At 32.4% G+C, this 14,399-nt stretch overlaps 1 protein-coding gene across 2 annotated transcripts in view; it reads left to right on the top strand.

The window, feature by feature from the left end:
- The window catches only part of LOC106662168 (sodium- and chloride-dependent glycine transporter 2-like), a 55,661-nt gene that overhangs the window by 36,484 nt on the left and 4,778 nt on the right, over positions 1–14,399 (top strand). For both annotated transcript variants that reach the window (XM_014386019.2, XM_014386037.2), the window contains exons 3-7: positions 13,214–13,345; positions 13,406–13,578; positions 13,639–13,715; positions 13,774–13,906; positions 14,088–14,326. In XM_014386019.2, the coding sequence (XP_014241505.1) occupies positions 13,214–13,345; positions 13,406–13,578; positions 13,639–13,715; positions 13,774–13,906; positions 14,088–14,326 (754 nt within the window). The remainder of the gene's footprint in view (positions 1–13,213; positions 13,346–13,405; positions 13,579–13,638; positions 13,716–13,773; positions 13,907–14,087; positions 14,327–14,399) is intronic.

Below are 14,399 nucleotides of genomic sequence, written 5' to 3' on the forward strand. Positions count from 1 at the left end.
CGTATATATATTTAAAACAAGTAATACTGCTTTAAACCAGTACTTGTGTGGCATAAGAAATATGTTAATGAATTCAATAACGACTTCTGCAAAGCCCCATTTTACATATATATATATATATACATATATATATACATACATAAGGGAATGTTGGTATGTATGTTAATAAAAAGAAAACTACTGAACCTATTTCGATGAAGCTTTCACACATTGTTTTTATTAGTGCCGGGCAGGTTTAGAGAACGTAAAATGGGCATGTACATAATAGGCGTCAGGATTTACAACAAGAGAAACATTTCAAGAATTTGTGGCGTCCATTTTCACAGCTGTTAACCCTCCCGCTATGATACACGTTTCCCGGTTCTTTCAAATTCCGATTTGGTGGCTCTAACAGTCAAAAGGCGCAAAACTACGCTAACACGCTATAGGAACAAAAATTTCTGAATCAGTTATAGTTGGAAAACTACTGACACATTATAGTCGCAAAAATTACAAAAAAATTTACCTATCTAAAAATGTACCTTTATTACATGTAGCAGTGGTGTAGGTGGGACAACGAACTTAATTTACTGCAAATTACCAACTGGAATTGCTAATGTACTGCGAGAAGTAAAAAAAAAGTCTAATGCTCTACCGACACTGCGAGAAGTAATAGATTCAACTTTGTACATGTGTCTATTTATGCACAAATATCTGTGGATTTGAGCTTATTTAATTCAACAATCAGATACTCTTGTAGATCAAGATGAAGTAGTATATCTTAGCTTTGTAAGTTTTTGGGTTATAGTTTTGTAAATTTCTTAATTTTCAATAACAATAGTGATAATTTTGCTGTAGTATGAATTAAGTTTAATATTACATTCTGACGTTTTGACCCTGTTATAAACGTGCATTTTGCTGTTGTTTATTATATCACCAAAACGACTACATATTTTTCGTAGAGTAATATTAATATTCTTACTAAATTTCAAAGGAGAGAATGTGCTAATGCAACATATACCAGAGATACCAAAGAAGTTCTTTTCCAATTCAAATGATTGCAATTTCCAATTAAACCGGTCTTTGCAGTAATGATAAACAAATCATAAGGAATGCAAGCATACAAGCATTGCTATTTTGTGGATTGAATTTGGAGAATCCATGGTTTTCTCATTAGAAATTATGCATGCTCCAGGTTGGAGGATTTGTTGATGTGTAAATGCCAAATGGAATCAGAAAAAACATTTTATATCCAAGAGCATAGCAATGAATTTAATGCTGAATACAACAGTAATTACAATTTAATATAATGTAATCCTTAATATTGTATATGAAAATATCTACTATGATGATTAAATATTGATATCAAACATTCAATTGAGTTCATTTAATTTGTACAATTATGCTACCAACTAGCAAAGCAATAGTGTACTTAAAATAATGCGTTAAATAACACTGTTTATTATCCCCCTGGGCAACGCCGGTTATAAAGCTAATTGCAACATAAACAGCACATCCAGTTAAGAAACAAAACGTTGATTAAAGTTTGATAAAATTTTGAGATTTTTTGTACCATATATTTGTGTTCGTGATGGTCAGGACTGAATTCAGTGCGATTGGAAAGTTTGAATGTCGTCAGAAAACGTTCTTCTGAGTCATGATGACTGAATATTACGCATTTACTATTATTATCATATAAGGCATTAAAGATATAAAATACGAACAGAAATGATTTGAATTTCTGCTACCGGGCTAGGGTGTTTACCCATTCATCATCCCCTAATTTTCCTAAATGGAAAACAAAACTTGCCTAATGAGTTGCTTCCCTCAAGAGGTAACCGAAACAACTTTGAGAAAAGAAAAAAAAACTTTACCCAACTAAACTTGGTAATTTCTGGATCACCCGAACTCATCATTTTCCCGGGTAGATTTTCATCGGTAAGGACAAAAATATACTTCATTTTGTTCCACCGTATGCCATAACGATAAAAATGAAATTAAACAGTAATAGTAAACAGTTAATAACAAGTTAATCTCACTAATAAAGCATTCCGTCTTTTAGTTGGGTAAGGATATAAGCAGGGATAGGCAAGACTAACATATAAACAAATTTTGTCTATCTAATGTGAACGATTTACTTGATAGTTGATCCTCAACCTTAATATATTTATTTCTATTGTTTCTTTTTTGAAACTTTACAAAGGATTAGCAACAAAAGCGAAACCCTTTTTACAATTGATTCGCCGTTATTAATATAATGAGGAACACGCAAAAAAAAATTACCGACAAATCGTCGACTTACGAATGCTACGATTTTTTTCCCTGTTTTTACACGTTTTCAATGTTTATTTGTGAAAATATTATGGGAATTTGTCAAGGTTTTAATGGTTACACGCTCCTTTTTTGGGTCAAAAGATCTAGAAACAACGAAATTTAAACCACGACCACGGACCAACTAGCTGAGAGTTTGACGTCTTAACCACTCGGTTACGTCGATTCATTATATCATTTTCTACTTTCAAATTTTTTATGTTAACATGGCTTCGATCCGCCAAAAAATGGCGTTAAAATAATGGAAAGCCGTGCTTGATCCTTCCAAAAATCTTGGGCATCCAGTGTAAAAACATCTGCCGATAAATTCAAGTTTAGTAAAATGCTAGAAGGGGAAATGTTTAAAGACCATAAAGTAATTGAAAATGCACATAAAAATCTACAACTCACATGTAGTATTTGTACATATACATAGCATCGCTATATGTTATCAGATGATAAGAATCTCAGGCCACCTCACGAAAAAGGACACAAGTAACCCCATGACCGTCCTTCAAGACTATTCATCACTGCATATTATTTTCCCAACGTTTATTTTTGCATTAAGTTTTGCTTCTTTTTTTAAGTTTCTAGGAGAAGATGTAGATAAAACTTGTCAAAACAAAGTTGAAAGATTTAAAAACAGGATCAACTTCCTCAGGCCAAATACTAGGAGAGATTGGAACGTTGTTCCGAAACGTAATGTATACAAAGAACAAAATGTGAAACATCTAGTTCTTTTTTGACAGAACAAGACCACCCTACACCATATCTCGAAGTTATAGTACTGATTATTACAGAGACAGTAATAATTAAATAGAACCCCTGGACTAAAAGCTATTCCTGAGCTTTTAGTTAATACGAATCAGTTTAATAAATTAATTAATGAAATAAAGCCCAGATTAAAAATGTTAACTATTGTTAAAAAATGTTTGTTTTGTGTCCGCTAGCGTAAACAAAAGGATTTACTTACGTAATAAAGCTCAGGGGATTGTTAACTTTTAATTTCCCTCTAATTGGATGTTTTCTGAGAATGAATATGTTTAGTCAAGTACAATGATTGTGATCATTAATTTATTTTGTAAAAAATATTAGTTGTTCAACTTTACAACCATACTGGTTAAATATGTAACTAAGAATTAATGAACTAAAGGGCTAAATGTCAAATGATCATTTAATTTTATGTCACCATCTTGGATGTAAACTGTATGTAAATGTAAAAATAGAACTAACAAACAATAACGAACAAAAAATAACTAGGTGCTTTACTGCATGGATTTTATGAATATAAAATAAAAGAATTTTGTTATATTGGCCAAAAAAGGTCACTTCGTAGTTGTTGATATTTTTTTTCAAAAATTAAATTCTTTTACCAGTTCCAAGCAAGTCGTGTGAGTATAACTCCTGAGTATTTGTTTTTATTGACTTTTTCTTATCTCTCCCCTTGGAAGAAACACCTATCTGATGAATGGAGTTTTTCTATGTCATCTGCATGCATTAAAATGTTTATTTTTATGCTCTCTAGTTTAACTCGATAGCTGATAGGGGAGAAATAGAATTGGACTTAATAAACATCCCTGTCGTGAAGGATCACGAAAATGAATAGTCTGAGAAACCTGTTTGACCCTTCACACCAGATATCCTTTCCGAAAACTAAGACTTTTTTACCAGGGATATTCAACTAGGTCTATTCAGGTATCAGTGACGAACAAACTAAGAAACTGTCTAAGTAAATAAAGAAAGAAATAGGTTATTATATTATTTGAAGAATGCGTCATAGACCGTCAGTTAACCACTGCCAGTAGCGAGTTTAGTGGTTTTTTCACTTGCCCCAGGGCCACCATTTCTTTCAGAAATTGTTCTCGCTTGGCCTCATAGCAGTTTATGATCCGGGCACTCCTACATCGTACATTGCGCAGTTTGGCGATGTTCTACAGTTAATTCTGTCTAAAATGAACCGCAGATGCCATGGCCAGTTCGGAATCGTATAATAGTTGAGAAAAAGGCTTTTGCTCTCTTTTTCTTTTCTTGAAACCACGGCTTCTTTTGTAATGTAGGGAATAATTAACGGTAGAATTCCCTGCTGTGCCCGAGTCGTAACAATTGGGCTACTACTAATCTCCGACGGATAACTGCAAATTCGTGGGAGATCTTTTAATGTTGCCTCTTTGGCTAACTGGTCGACTAAAACCGACAAAATTTGGAATATTTTTGTAAAAAACGTAGACCATTCAACTTCAAGATGAAAACCCTGCGGTTCAGACTGTTTTCAAGTCAAACGAAATTGTTTTTATGAACGGATTTTTTTTTTTTTTCAAATGAACGTCAATTTTGCTAAATATTATTATTCTTATGCAATGAAATTAATTAACTATTATTTTTCAATGTAAAAAGAATAGTTAATTCATGTCTTTGCCCAAGAATGTAATATTAATGAAATTGGCATTTATTGAAAATCTTGTTTGTATTATTTGTATATCATCCATAAAATGGGAGAAAATTTATCTAAATTTTAGTACTTCCTTCATTGAAAGTATCACGCCGAAAGGCAATCTACGGTGGATGAAAAAAATGACATACAGATGTTGCAGTTTCATGATAAGCTTGTTTATTGTCCACTTAAAACTTTTAAAAAATTCATTAAACAATTCCATATCGCTAATTTTTTCACAGCTTGACGTAAGTTTTAATTCAAAGAATGTAGTGTGTTTGTTTTGTTTTTTGCCAAATATTTTAAACCGAGATATTGTTCCTTCTTAATCTCTCGTTTAAAACGAAACGACGAGCCACTAGAAAATTGTTCGAAGGTAAATATGAATTGTTACAGTGGCGTTGAAGTTCGGGAATAGCACTCGTGTCGGATAATAAATAAAGAGAGAGCCGACGGAAAGTCACTAACAGTCGCAGCGAGTAGCTGTCACTGTCATCGACCATGCGAAGCACTTCAAATTACAAACTAAGCGCGGGCTTTCTATTTGATCCAATTTTCCTCGAGCGGGGCCGTATGCAAAAAAAATAATCCGTCCTTTATCAGTTTTAAGCCGAAATTAAAGGGCAAAAAAAGGTCCAAAGGACAATATTGACAAACATCATTACTGAATTTTCAAGTTCGAAAATATTTCAAACGGTTCAGTATTTGTTAAACACTGTTCGACTTTTCATCATTGTGTGATCTTTGATATATTTTATAGCTTACTGATTTACCCAAGCAATTAAATAAGTAGAGAGAAGTAGAAATACAATTATAAATTGTCTATTAGCATACGATTTTAATCGTAACTTCACACAAACTTTCCCAACCGTGCGACTAGGTTTGTTCTGTTTATACCCGCAAATAGATCCTAGCTAGGATTCTTCCTTGCGTCGTCCAGTGGAGCCAAATACCGGAAAAATGAAAAAAAAATATTTTTTAGTTATTTTTTGAGCAAATCCCACGTATTTTTTGTGCTGAATCGAATGAAACAATTTTCGAGTCTACAGGACCAACTGGCCTGCTCCTGTATGGATTTATTCGATAGCAGCCCCATCATCAGACCTTTCGGATGTTCAAACATTATTCAAATACATGCATTAATCTGAAATGCATAGTCAGAAATAAAAAAAAATTGATTGTAATAGTAAAATAAATCACCTACATAGCAACATATATTCAATAAACCAACGATAAAATTTAGGATATATGGAGATATGTAGCTGACTAAAAAAGGAGAAAATTGAATTTATGTGGATTTTTTTAAGACTAACTTTAAATAATAACAATCGGTTACAGGATAAATTGAAATTACCAAGTTCTTAACAAAAATTTCATTATCTGCACAACGAATCGATTAATTTCCTATAATGATTTTTTTTTACACATTTTGAATTTTTTCCACAAATTTCTGTTATCATTTATTTTAAACGGAAAAGACTTTCAAAGTGTGCAAAAAAAGGCCATTGCTTTTTTTTAATTGATTACCAAGTTGGCTTAAAGCAGCTATTAAAATTCTTATAGTACCAGTAGATTGTACGTAAAAAATTACCTTTCGAACCATACTTACTTTTACAATAAAAAAGGCAGCGTTAAAATAAAATGCCATGCCTTTTATAAAAACGCTCACGGTAAAAATACCACCTGAAAATTAATTAAAATTTACAGTGACAAATTTTATTTAATTAATTGCATAGGTGATTTATGGAACTATACCAACCAATAGATTTTTTTAATTTTCGCTAAACATTTGAGGCTCAGGTGCCAGACCTCCAATCAGGCCTTTGCAGGTCTAACTTACTCAAATACAGGCATTAATTTGAAATGGAAAGCCAAAACTAAAAATATAAATGGTTGGAATAGTTCAATAAATAAATAAACCATAACTAAATTATTGATCTACAAAATAATTATTTTATATTTAATATCATATCATATCATATATATATATATATTTATTATCAATTATCATATAATCATATATATATATATTTAATATCATATCATATATATTTAATATCAATATATTAATAGAAGAATCATTTGTTTTTGTATTTGTATATAATTTTTACATTTATTAGGTTTCGTGGTCCGCTTGACCAATTAAATTCTTTTCAGTTAATTATATCTCAGCTAAATACTTAATTAACTGAAAAAATTTGTATATAATTATTAATTATATATTTTATATAATTTGTAAATTAATTTTGATTAATTTTCAGATAATATTTAAATGTGTGGTGATTAATGACCGTTAATCGATAATTATTCAGAAATCGTGAGATGCTGTCTGGTGTGATGTAGGTTTCAGAAAAACATTTTTTTTATCGTGCCAACGTTTCGATCTTTATTGAGATCATCTTTAGGGCCTTCACAGTGTGTCTTCTGTGTAATTGTACGACACGTAAGAATGGCACAATTACACAGAAGACAAACACTTTGAGCCCTGAAGATGATCTCAATAAAGATCGAAACGTTGGCACGATAAAAAAAATGTTTTTCTGAAACCTGCATCACACCAGACCGCATCTCACGATTTCGGAATAAGTAGTATTTAAATAAGAACCATATTTTAATTTTCTTAAATTCTCAAATAAAAAATCTTTTATTTGATAATGTAATTTGATACAACCTTTAATTTTTATTATATTTAATTTTTATTATATGGTCTTTTTTGAGTACAATTATTTTATAAAAATTGTAGTTATTGCAAATAAATAGGAATTTTGCTTAACTTGCTTATTTATCATACAATCTCCTAAGTGTTTCAATGCTTCAAACAAAGGGTTAATTAGGAATTAAAAAGGGTTAATGTCTAGTTAAAAAGGGCTAATTTGTAAGGGTTAATTTTTTAAGTTAGAAAAAGTTAACTTGAAGATAAAAAAGGTTTTTTTTGGCCTTATCATCTTTGCATATTAGCCAAAGGTTAATTTGAAGTTAGAAAGAGTTAAATTGAAGTTTTAAAAAATTATTTTGTAGTTAATCAGATGTTCAAAAAAGTTAATTTGAAGTTTAAAAAATTTATTTTGAAGTTAAAAAAGGTTAATTTAAGCTTAAAGGGTAACTTTAACGGAAAAAAAATATATTCGGAAATTTTCGTTATATACCATCCATATATCTTCCATGTTTTTTTATTACTTTAAAGAATGAGTTAGTTTGAACTGAGAAAGGGTTATTTTGAAGTTAAAATAGTTACTTTGATGTTAAAAAAAGTTAATTTGGAATTAAAAGTGGTTAATTTGAAGTTAAAAATGGTTATCCTTATTTATTTAGAAATCGTGAGATGCGGTCAGGTGTGATGTAGGTTTCAGAAAAACATTTTCTTTATCGTGCCAACGTTTCGATCTTTATTGAGATCATCTTCAGGGCCTGGGATTTACAAACATTGTTTATATATAACAATTACATTTTGGTTGTGGAAAAGTGAATTTATACAATGCAAAATATATTTTTTATATATTCAATCAAAGTATTTCTACTCACTCAAAGTGTTTGTCTTCTGTGTAATTGTGCCATTCTTGCGTGTCGTATCGAGAGTGCCAGTGAGATTTTGCTGTTTTATGTCGCAGCTACGCCATTATCATTAATCAAATTCAATACAGATAACATACCTATATCATCACATTACATTCCACACATCATATATTTTTCAGATAGTCTAATTTCCCAACAATTTAGCTTTCCTTTTCCTATTTATCCCTTTCTATATAATCCTGAAAGGATAAGCTGGCCGAACCATTACCAACACATTTTTCCCTTCGTCGGCTCTTTTCACCTCAAAGAAGCGGACGCCTTATACAAAAATGTCTTTTCTATACCGACATCCTTCCCCACCCTTTCAAAATCCAATGTATATAAACACAAAATAGCAAAATCTCACTGGCACTCCCGACACGACACGCAAGAATGACACAATTACACAGAAGACAAACACTTTGAGTGAATAGAAATACTTTGATTGAATATATAAAATATATTTTGCATTGTATAAATTCACTTTTCCACATCCAAAATGTAATTGTTGTATGTAAACAATATTTGTAAATCCCAGGCCCTGAAGATGATCTCAATAAAGATCGAAACAATTAATTAAGGTTTTTAGTTGAGATGAAAAAGTCCATGGCACGAGCGGGATTCGAACCGACGACCTTCGGCTAGATACGCCGCTGCTCTACCACCTGAGCTATCGTGACCTCGATCCACTCGGACATCAACTCCCCATCTCAACCCCACCTTATGAGTTTTCCCTCCTTTTGCCATTTGTCGTGGGTTCGAATCTCTCTCGTGCCATTAGCCTTTTTTTCATCTCAACTAAAAACCTTAATTAATTGTCTTGTATTAATTGGTCAAGCGGACCACGAAATTAGTGAATTAAAGATCGAAACGTTGGTACGGTAAAGAAAATGTTTTTCTAAAACCTACATCACACCAGACCGCATCTCACGATTTCTAAATAAATATCGATAATTATTCTAAATAAATATCGGTCACTAATCACCACACACACACAGGTTATCCTTATGTTAAAAAAAAAGCTACTTAATTTGTAATTAAGAAGAGTTAATTTGAAGTTAAAAAATATTAATTTACATAAGTATAAAAGGATTTTGTAAGCATTAAGGTTTAAGTTTTAGTGTGAGCTTGTTTAGTTTCATGTTTGATGTTGAGGTTCAAATTAAACCTTACTTTAAGGTTTAATTTGAATTTAAAAAGGGTTAATTTGAAGATAATAAGTGTTGGCGGAAAAAGCTATGTATTGAAATAAATTAAAACGTGGCTTTTATGAAAGAGGGATACGATGATTTAACGACGTTAGTATGATAGTATGTAGATTTCATCAGGTATCAGCTTAAAATAGAAAATATAGTATATTATTTAACCGGGAGCATTACAATATTAGGGAGTATAAATGTTTTCAAATTCAAATCAATCTAGTTTTTGTTTCTGTTCACACGTTCCATTTCCTTTTGTTACGACGTCATGTTTGATATTTCCAATCAGTTATTCCATTACACGAAACCCATCCGGAGGGTCGTTCAAGCCGATTGCTCATCCGCACAACTATCAACATCCAGGGTTTTGTCATCCCTTTTTCCCTCTTTGCCTGACTACTTTTGAATACAAAAGACGTATTCCGCCCAGGGAGCAGACGAGGTTTTATCGGATGTCGGGGGATCCGCATATATTGGAGACAAATCTTTCCATCTTTCCCTGCCTGCCTCTCCGAAGATCCAAGCCTTCATACCTGTGCTCTGTAGCGCATTATCGATTGCCCCCCGCGCGTCATATACATATTTTCCATGTCTTTCACCCTTGTCTTTCAACCTGTTATAAAATGTATTTCTTACTAAATATCTGTTATAAATGAGCCGTGCGATTATTTTAGCGGTGTAACATTAAATTCTACAGTTTCTCGAGTGCTTCAATTGTTTACTTTGTGTTTTGAAAAATTACAAATTAAAAAAATATTACATTACGTTTTAAACTGTCAGAAAATTTTCAATAAGGCCTAATCTTTCAAAATAAGGGTTTTAAGTATTTTTAAAATTATTAAGAAATGCTCGATGTGCATTACGAAACCCACAAACGCCTCGGATGCGTGGGTGATGCTGAAATTATGCGTCTAAACATAGAACACAAGAAGAATCGATCCGTTTCACCGTCATAAAAGGAAATTAGATTAAAGATTGAAACGCCAAGGCCAAGTTGGCCCGCTTCGAGTTAAACAAGTGTGTATGTGCACTGTTGACGGTTGTTAAGCCTTTTGAAAGCCTAGCATGTTTCATTACATTTGGTCTCAACCTAAGTATATTAACTTAAACATTAATGCCAAGTGATCACACAAGCTCTACCTCAGCCCATTAACTCTCCTCCAGTAACAATTGTTACTCGCCCTATAAAATCCAGCTTCTCAGAAACTCTACTCCTCAGACAATCCCTGAATAACGGATTATTAGAGTGACAATTAGGTTTTGTGTGGTTTATTTTCAATATGCCTGGTTATAATTAATTAGAATACTCACTTGAAAATACTAAAATATGCAACAAAGTATAAGTATATGATTAATCAGAAATCGTGAGATGCGGTCTGGTGTGATGTAGGTTTCAGAAAAATATTTTCTTTATCGTGCCAACGTTTCGATCTTTATTGAGATCATATTCAGGGCTCAAAGTGTTTGTCTTCTGTGCAATTGTGCCATTTTTGAGTGGGCACTCTCAACACGACATGCAAAAATGGCACAATTACACAGAAGACAAACACTTTGAGCCCTGAAGACGATCTCAATAAAGATCGAAACAATTAATTAAGGTTTTTAGTTGAGATGAAAAAAAGTTAATGGCACGAGAGGGATTCGAACCCACGACCTTCGGCTAGATACGCCGCTGCTCTACCACCTGAGCTATCGTGACCTCGATCCACTCGGACATCAACTCCCCATCTCAACCCCACCTTATGAGTTTTCCCTCCATTTGCCATTTTTCCTTTTTCCTGCCTTTTTTCATCTCAACTAAAAACCTTAATTAATTGTAATGTTTAATTGGTCAAGCGGACCACGAAATTAGTGAATTTAATGAATTAACTGAAGTACACTTCACTAAAGCTCTCCGTCGCCATTTCAATTGTCGTCGAGAATCCAAACCGATTACACGACATTTGAAAAATGGCAAATGGAGGGAAAACTCATAAGGTGGGGGTGAGATGGGGAGTTGATGTCCGAGTGGATCGAGGTCACGATAGCTCAGGTGGTAGAGCAGCGGCGTATCTAGCCGAAGGTGTGGGTTCGAATCCCTCTCGTGCCATTAACTTTTTTTCATCTCAACTAAAAACCTTAATCAATTGTTTCGATCTTTATTGAGATCATCTTCAGGGCTCAAAGTGTTTGTCTTCTGTGTAATTGTGCCATTTTTGCGTGTCGTGTTGAGAGCGCCCACTCAAAAATGGCACAATTGCACAGAATACAAACACTTTGAGCCCTGAATATGATCTCAATAAAGATCGAAACGTTGGCACGATAAAGAAAATGTTTTTCTGAAACCTACATCACACCAGACCGCATCTAACGATTTCTGAATAATTATCGATTAACGGTCACTAATCACCACAAATATAAGTATGTTTAAAAAAATGATAGGATGAGGCAAATTATAAAAATTCAGTCTGGTCATGATCCATCTAGCGCTACGTAATTATAATGATCTCAATATTTCATTCCAAAGATATTTCACGGCGCAATGGATATACTAATCATAACAACTTATGTCATGATAGTCTCCGATTTAAATTATAAAAATCCGTTAATTCGTTTTTTTTATTTCAGTGTAGTTCCAATTAACAGACACATCAATTTGGTCAATTGTTTACAATAGAGTTTATTTATGTAATAAAAAAATTAGAAGATGATATGAAATATGGCATGGAAAATAAAATTTCTGTATATAGTTTTTCCATCAAATTAACCCCTTTTGTAAATTTACTAACATTTAACAACAACAAAAAATTAAAATCTTAATGGAACATTAGAAAATTATTGTATGACGACAACAGTTTTGTTAGCCCGCTTAAAACTTTATTACAACCTAAAAAAATATGTTGCTGAAGAATAAATAATATATTAGGACATTTTTAGATACCAAATTTTTTTTTTTTTTAAGACAAACTTGAAAGTTCATAATAGTTATTACACGATGATTTCAAATTGTATTATAGCAACCTCAGGCAAATATTTATTTTGTAACTGACGCCATTTTCAATAACGAATGTATGATTTAGGCTAATGAAAGTCTTTCCAAAACGCATTTCATACATTTTTGTCAAATAATCAAGTTCGAGTAATTTTCTAAAAAGTTTGTACAAATTGTGTTATAATACAAATATAATTGTAGCTTTTTCGCATCAAATTAACCTTTTTTAATTTAAGATTAACCCTATCTTTGAAGTAATAAAAAACTTAGGAGATGATATGAAATATAAGCATGTGTAAAATTCCTGTATTTTTGGGCGTTTTTGATATAATTGGGCTCTTAGAAGATCATATGAAAATTGATTACAAAAATTTCATCATTATTCTTTTTATTTAAGGTCTTGGTTGAGACAAAAAAGCTAGTGTCATGGGCAGGATTCGAACCTGTGACCTTCGGCTCAATACACGCTGGACTAACCACTTGAGTGATCAGATGTTGGTGAAGCTTGTGACACTAACTTTTTCGTGTGACACTAACCTTAGATAAAAAGAATAATTAAATATAACAGTAAAATTATATATAAATAATCAACTAAGCTTGTTAGACTATTCGGTTAGATCTACATATTCTGCTGTCCAGTCAATTTTCCACTTTTTCCAGCTCAAGTTAAATTATAAACTATAATATTTAAGGTCAATTTATAAAAATCTGTGATGTTTTTCTAATATTTTAGATTGTGATGGTTAATACTTCCAGTTTATTGTGTTTCAGGTGCCTTCCTAATTCCCTATCTCGTCATGTTGGTCCTTGCTGGGAAGCCAATGTATTTTCTTGAACTGGCTGTCGGGCAGTTCAGCGGTGTCGGTCCATTAGCTCTTTGGAACTGCTGCCCTTTAGCCAGAGGTATAAATTTTATGTTATATGAAATTTTTGTAAAAAAAAAATCTGCTTTCTCCTTTTTAGGTGTGGGTTGTGCAATGATCACTGTCTCACTCATAGTTTGTATTTACTATAATGTGATAATGTCGTACACTGTTTTCTACATGACGGCATCGTTTGCACCAGAAGTACCTTGGAGCAAATGCGATCCTGAATGGGCAAACATGGAGACATGCTATGTCAGAGGCGAAACTCCTGTGGGTTCTTCAACTTAATATTCATTTTTCTCAGGATAATAATTATATTTACATTTTCAGATTTTCAACTCATCATTGAATTCAAGTGCTATATTTGAAAATGCGACCAAGGAGACAGCCAGTTTACAGTACTGGGAGTAAGTTTTAAAAAAAATTATTGAATTTTGAAAACTGTATTACATTGATATTTTGTAGGAGGCATGTCTTGAAGCTATCTGATGGGATTGAAAATATAGGCCCAATCAAATGGGATCTCGCACTTTGTCTGCTGTTTTCTTGGATCATTGTTGTATTGTGTTTGATCAAAGGAATCAAAACTTCTGGCAAGGTCTGTTTTTTTTTGTTTTTTTGTAATATGTGAATAAAACATTTATAACTTATACTCAATTAATTACACCCATCATTTTTGAAATTAAAAATTGTGTATAATTAATTGTGTATATGTATAATTAAGAATAATGATAAAAATTATAAAACTTGGCATTTACAACTTACATTTATTATTTTAGGTTGTTTATTTTGCTGCGACATTTCCTTATGTCATTCTGTTCACACTGCTTGTCACCGGGCTCCTCCAAGATGGGGCTTGGTCCGGCGTCGTCTATTTCATTTATCCTGCTTGGGAAAAATTGCTCGACATTCAAGTCTGGCAAGCAGCAGCAGGACAAATGTTTTTTTCATTAAGCGTATCAATGGGAGGCCTTATAATGTACAGTTCATACAATGATTTCAGGAATAATGTGTACAGGTATATATATATTTTTTTATTTTTTTAATAATTACAATTGCATTATTGCCAAAAAAAAGTAATATGTAGAACT

The sequence above is a fragment of the Cimex lectularius genome, unplaced genomic scaffold, assembly GCF_000648675.2.
Source record: "Cimex lectularius strain Harlan isolate CLEC.00 unplaced genomic scaffold, Clec_2.1 scaffold99, whole genome shotgun sequence".
In the NCBI taxonomy this organism is placed as follows: Eukaryota; Metazoa; Arthropoda; class Insecta; order Hemiptera; family Cimicidae; genus Cimex; species Cimex lectularius.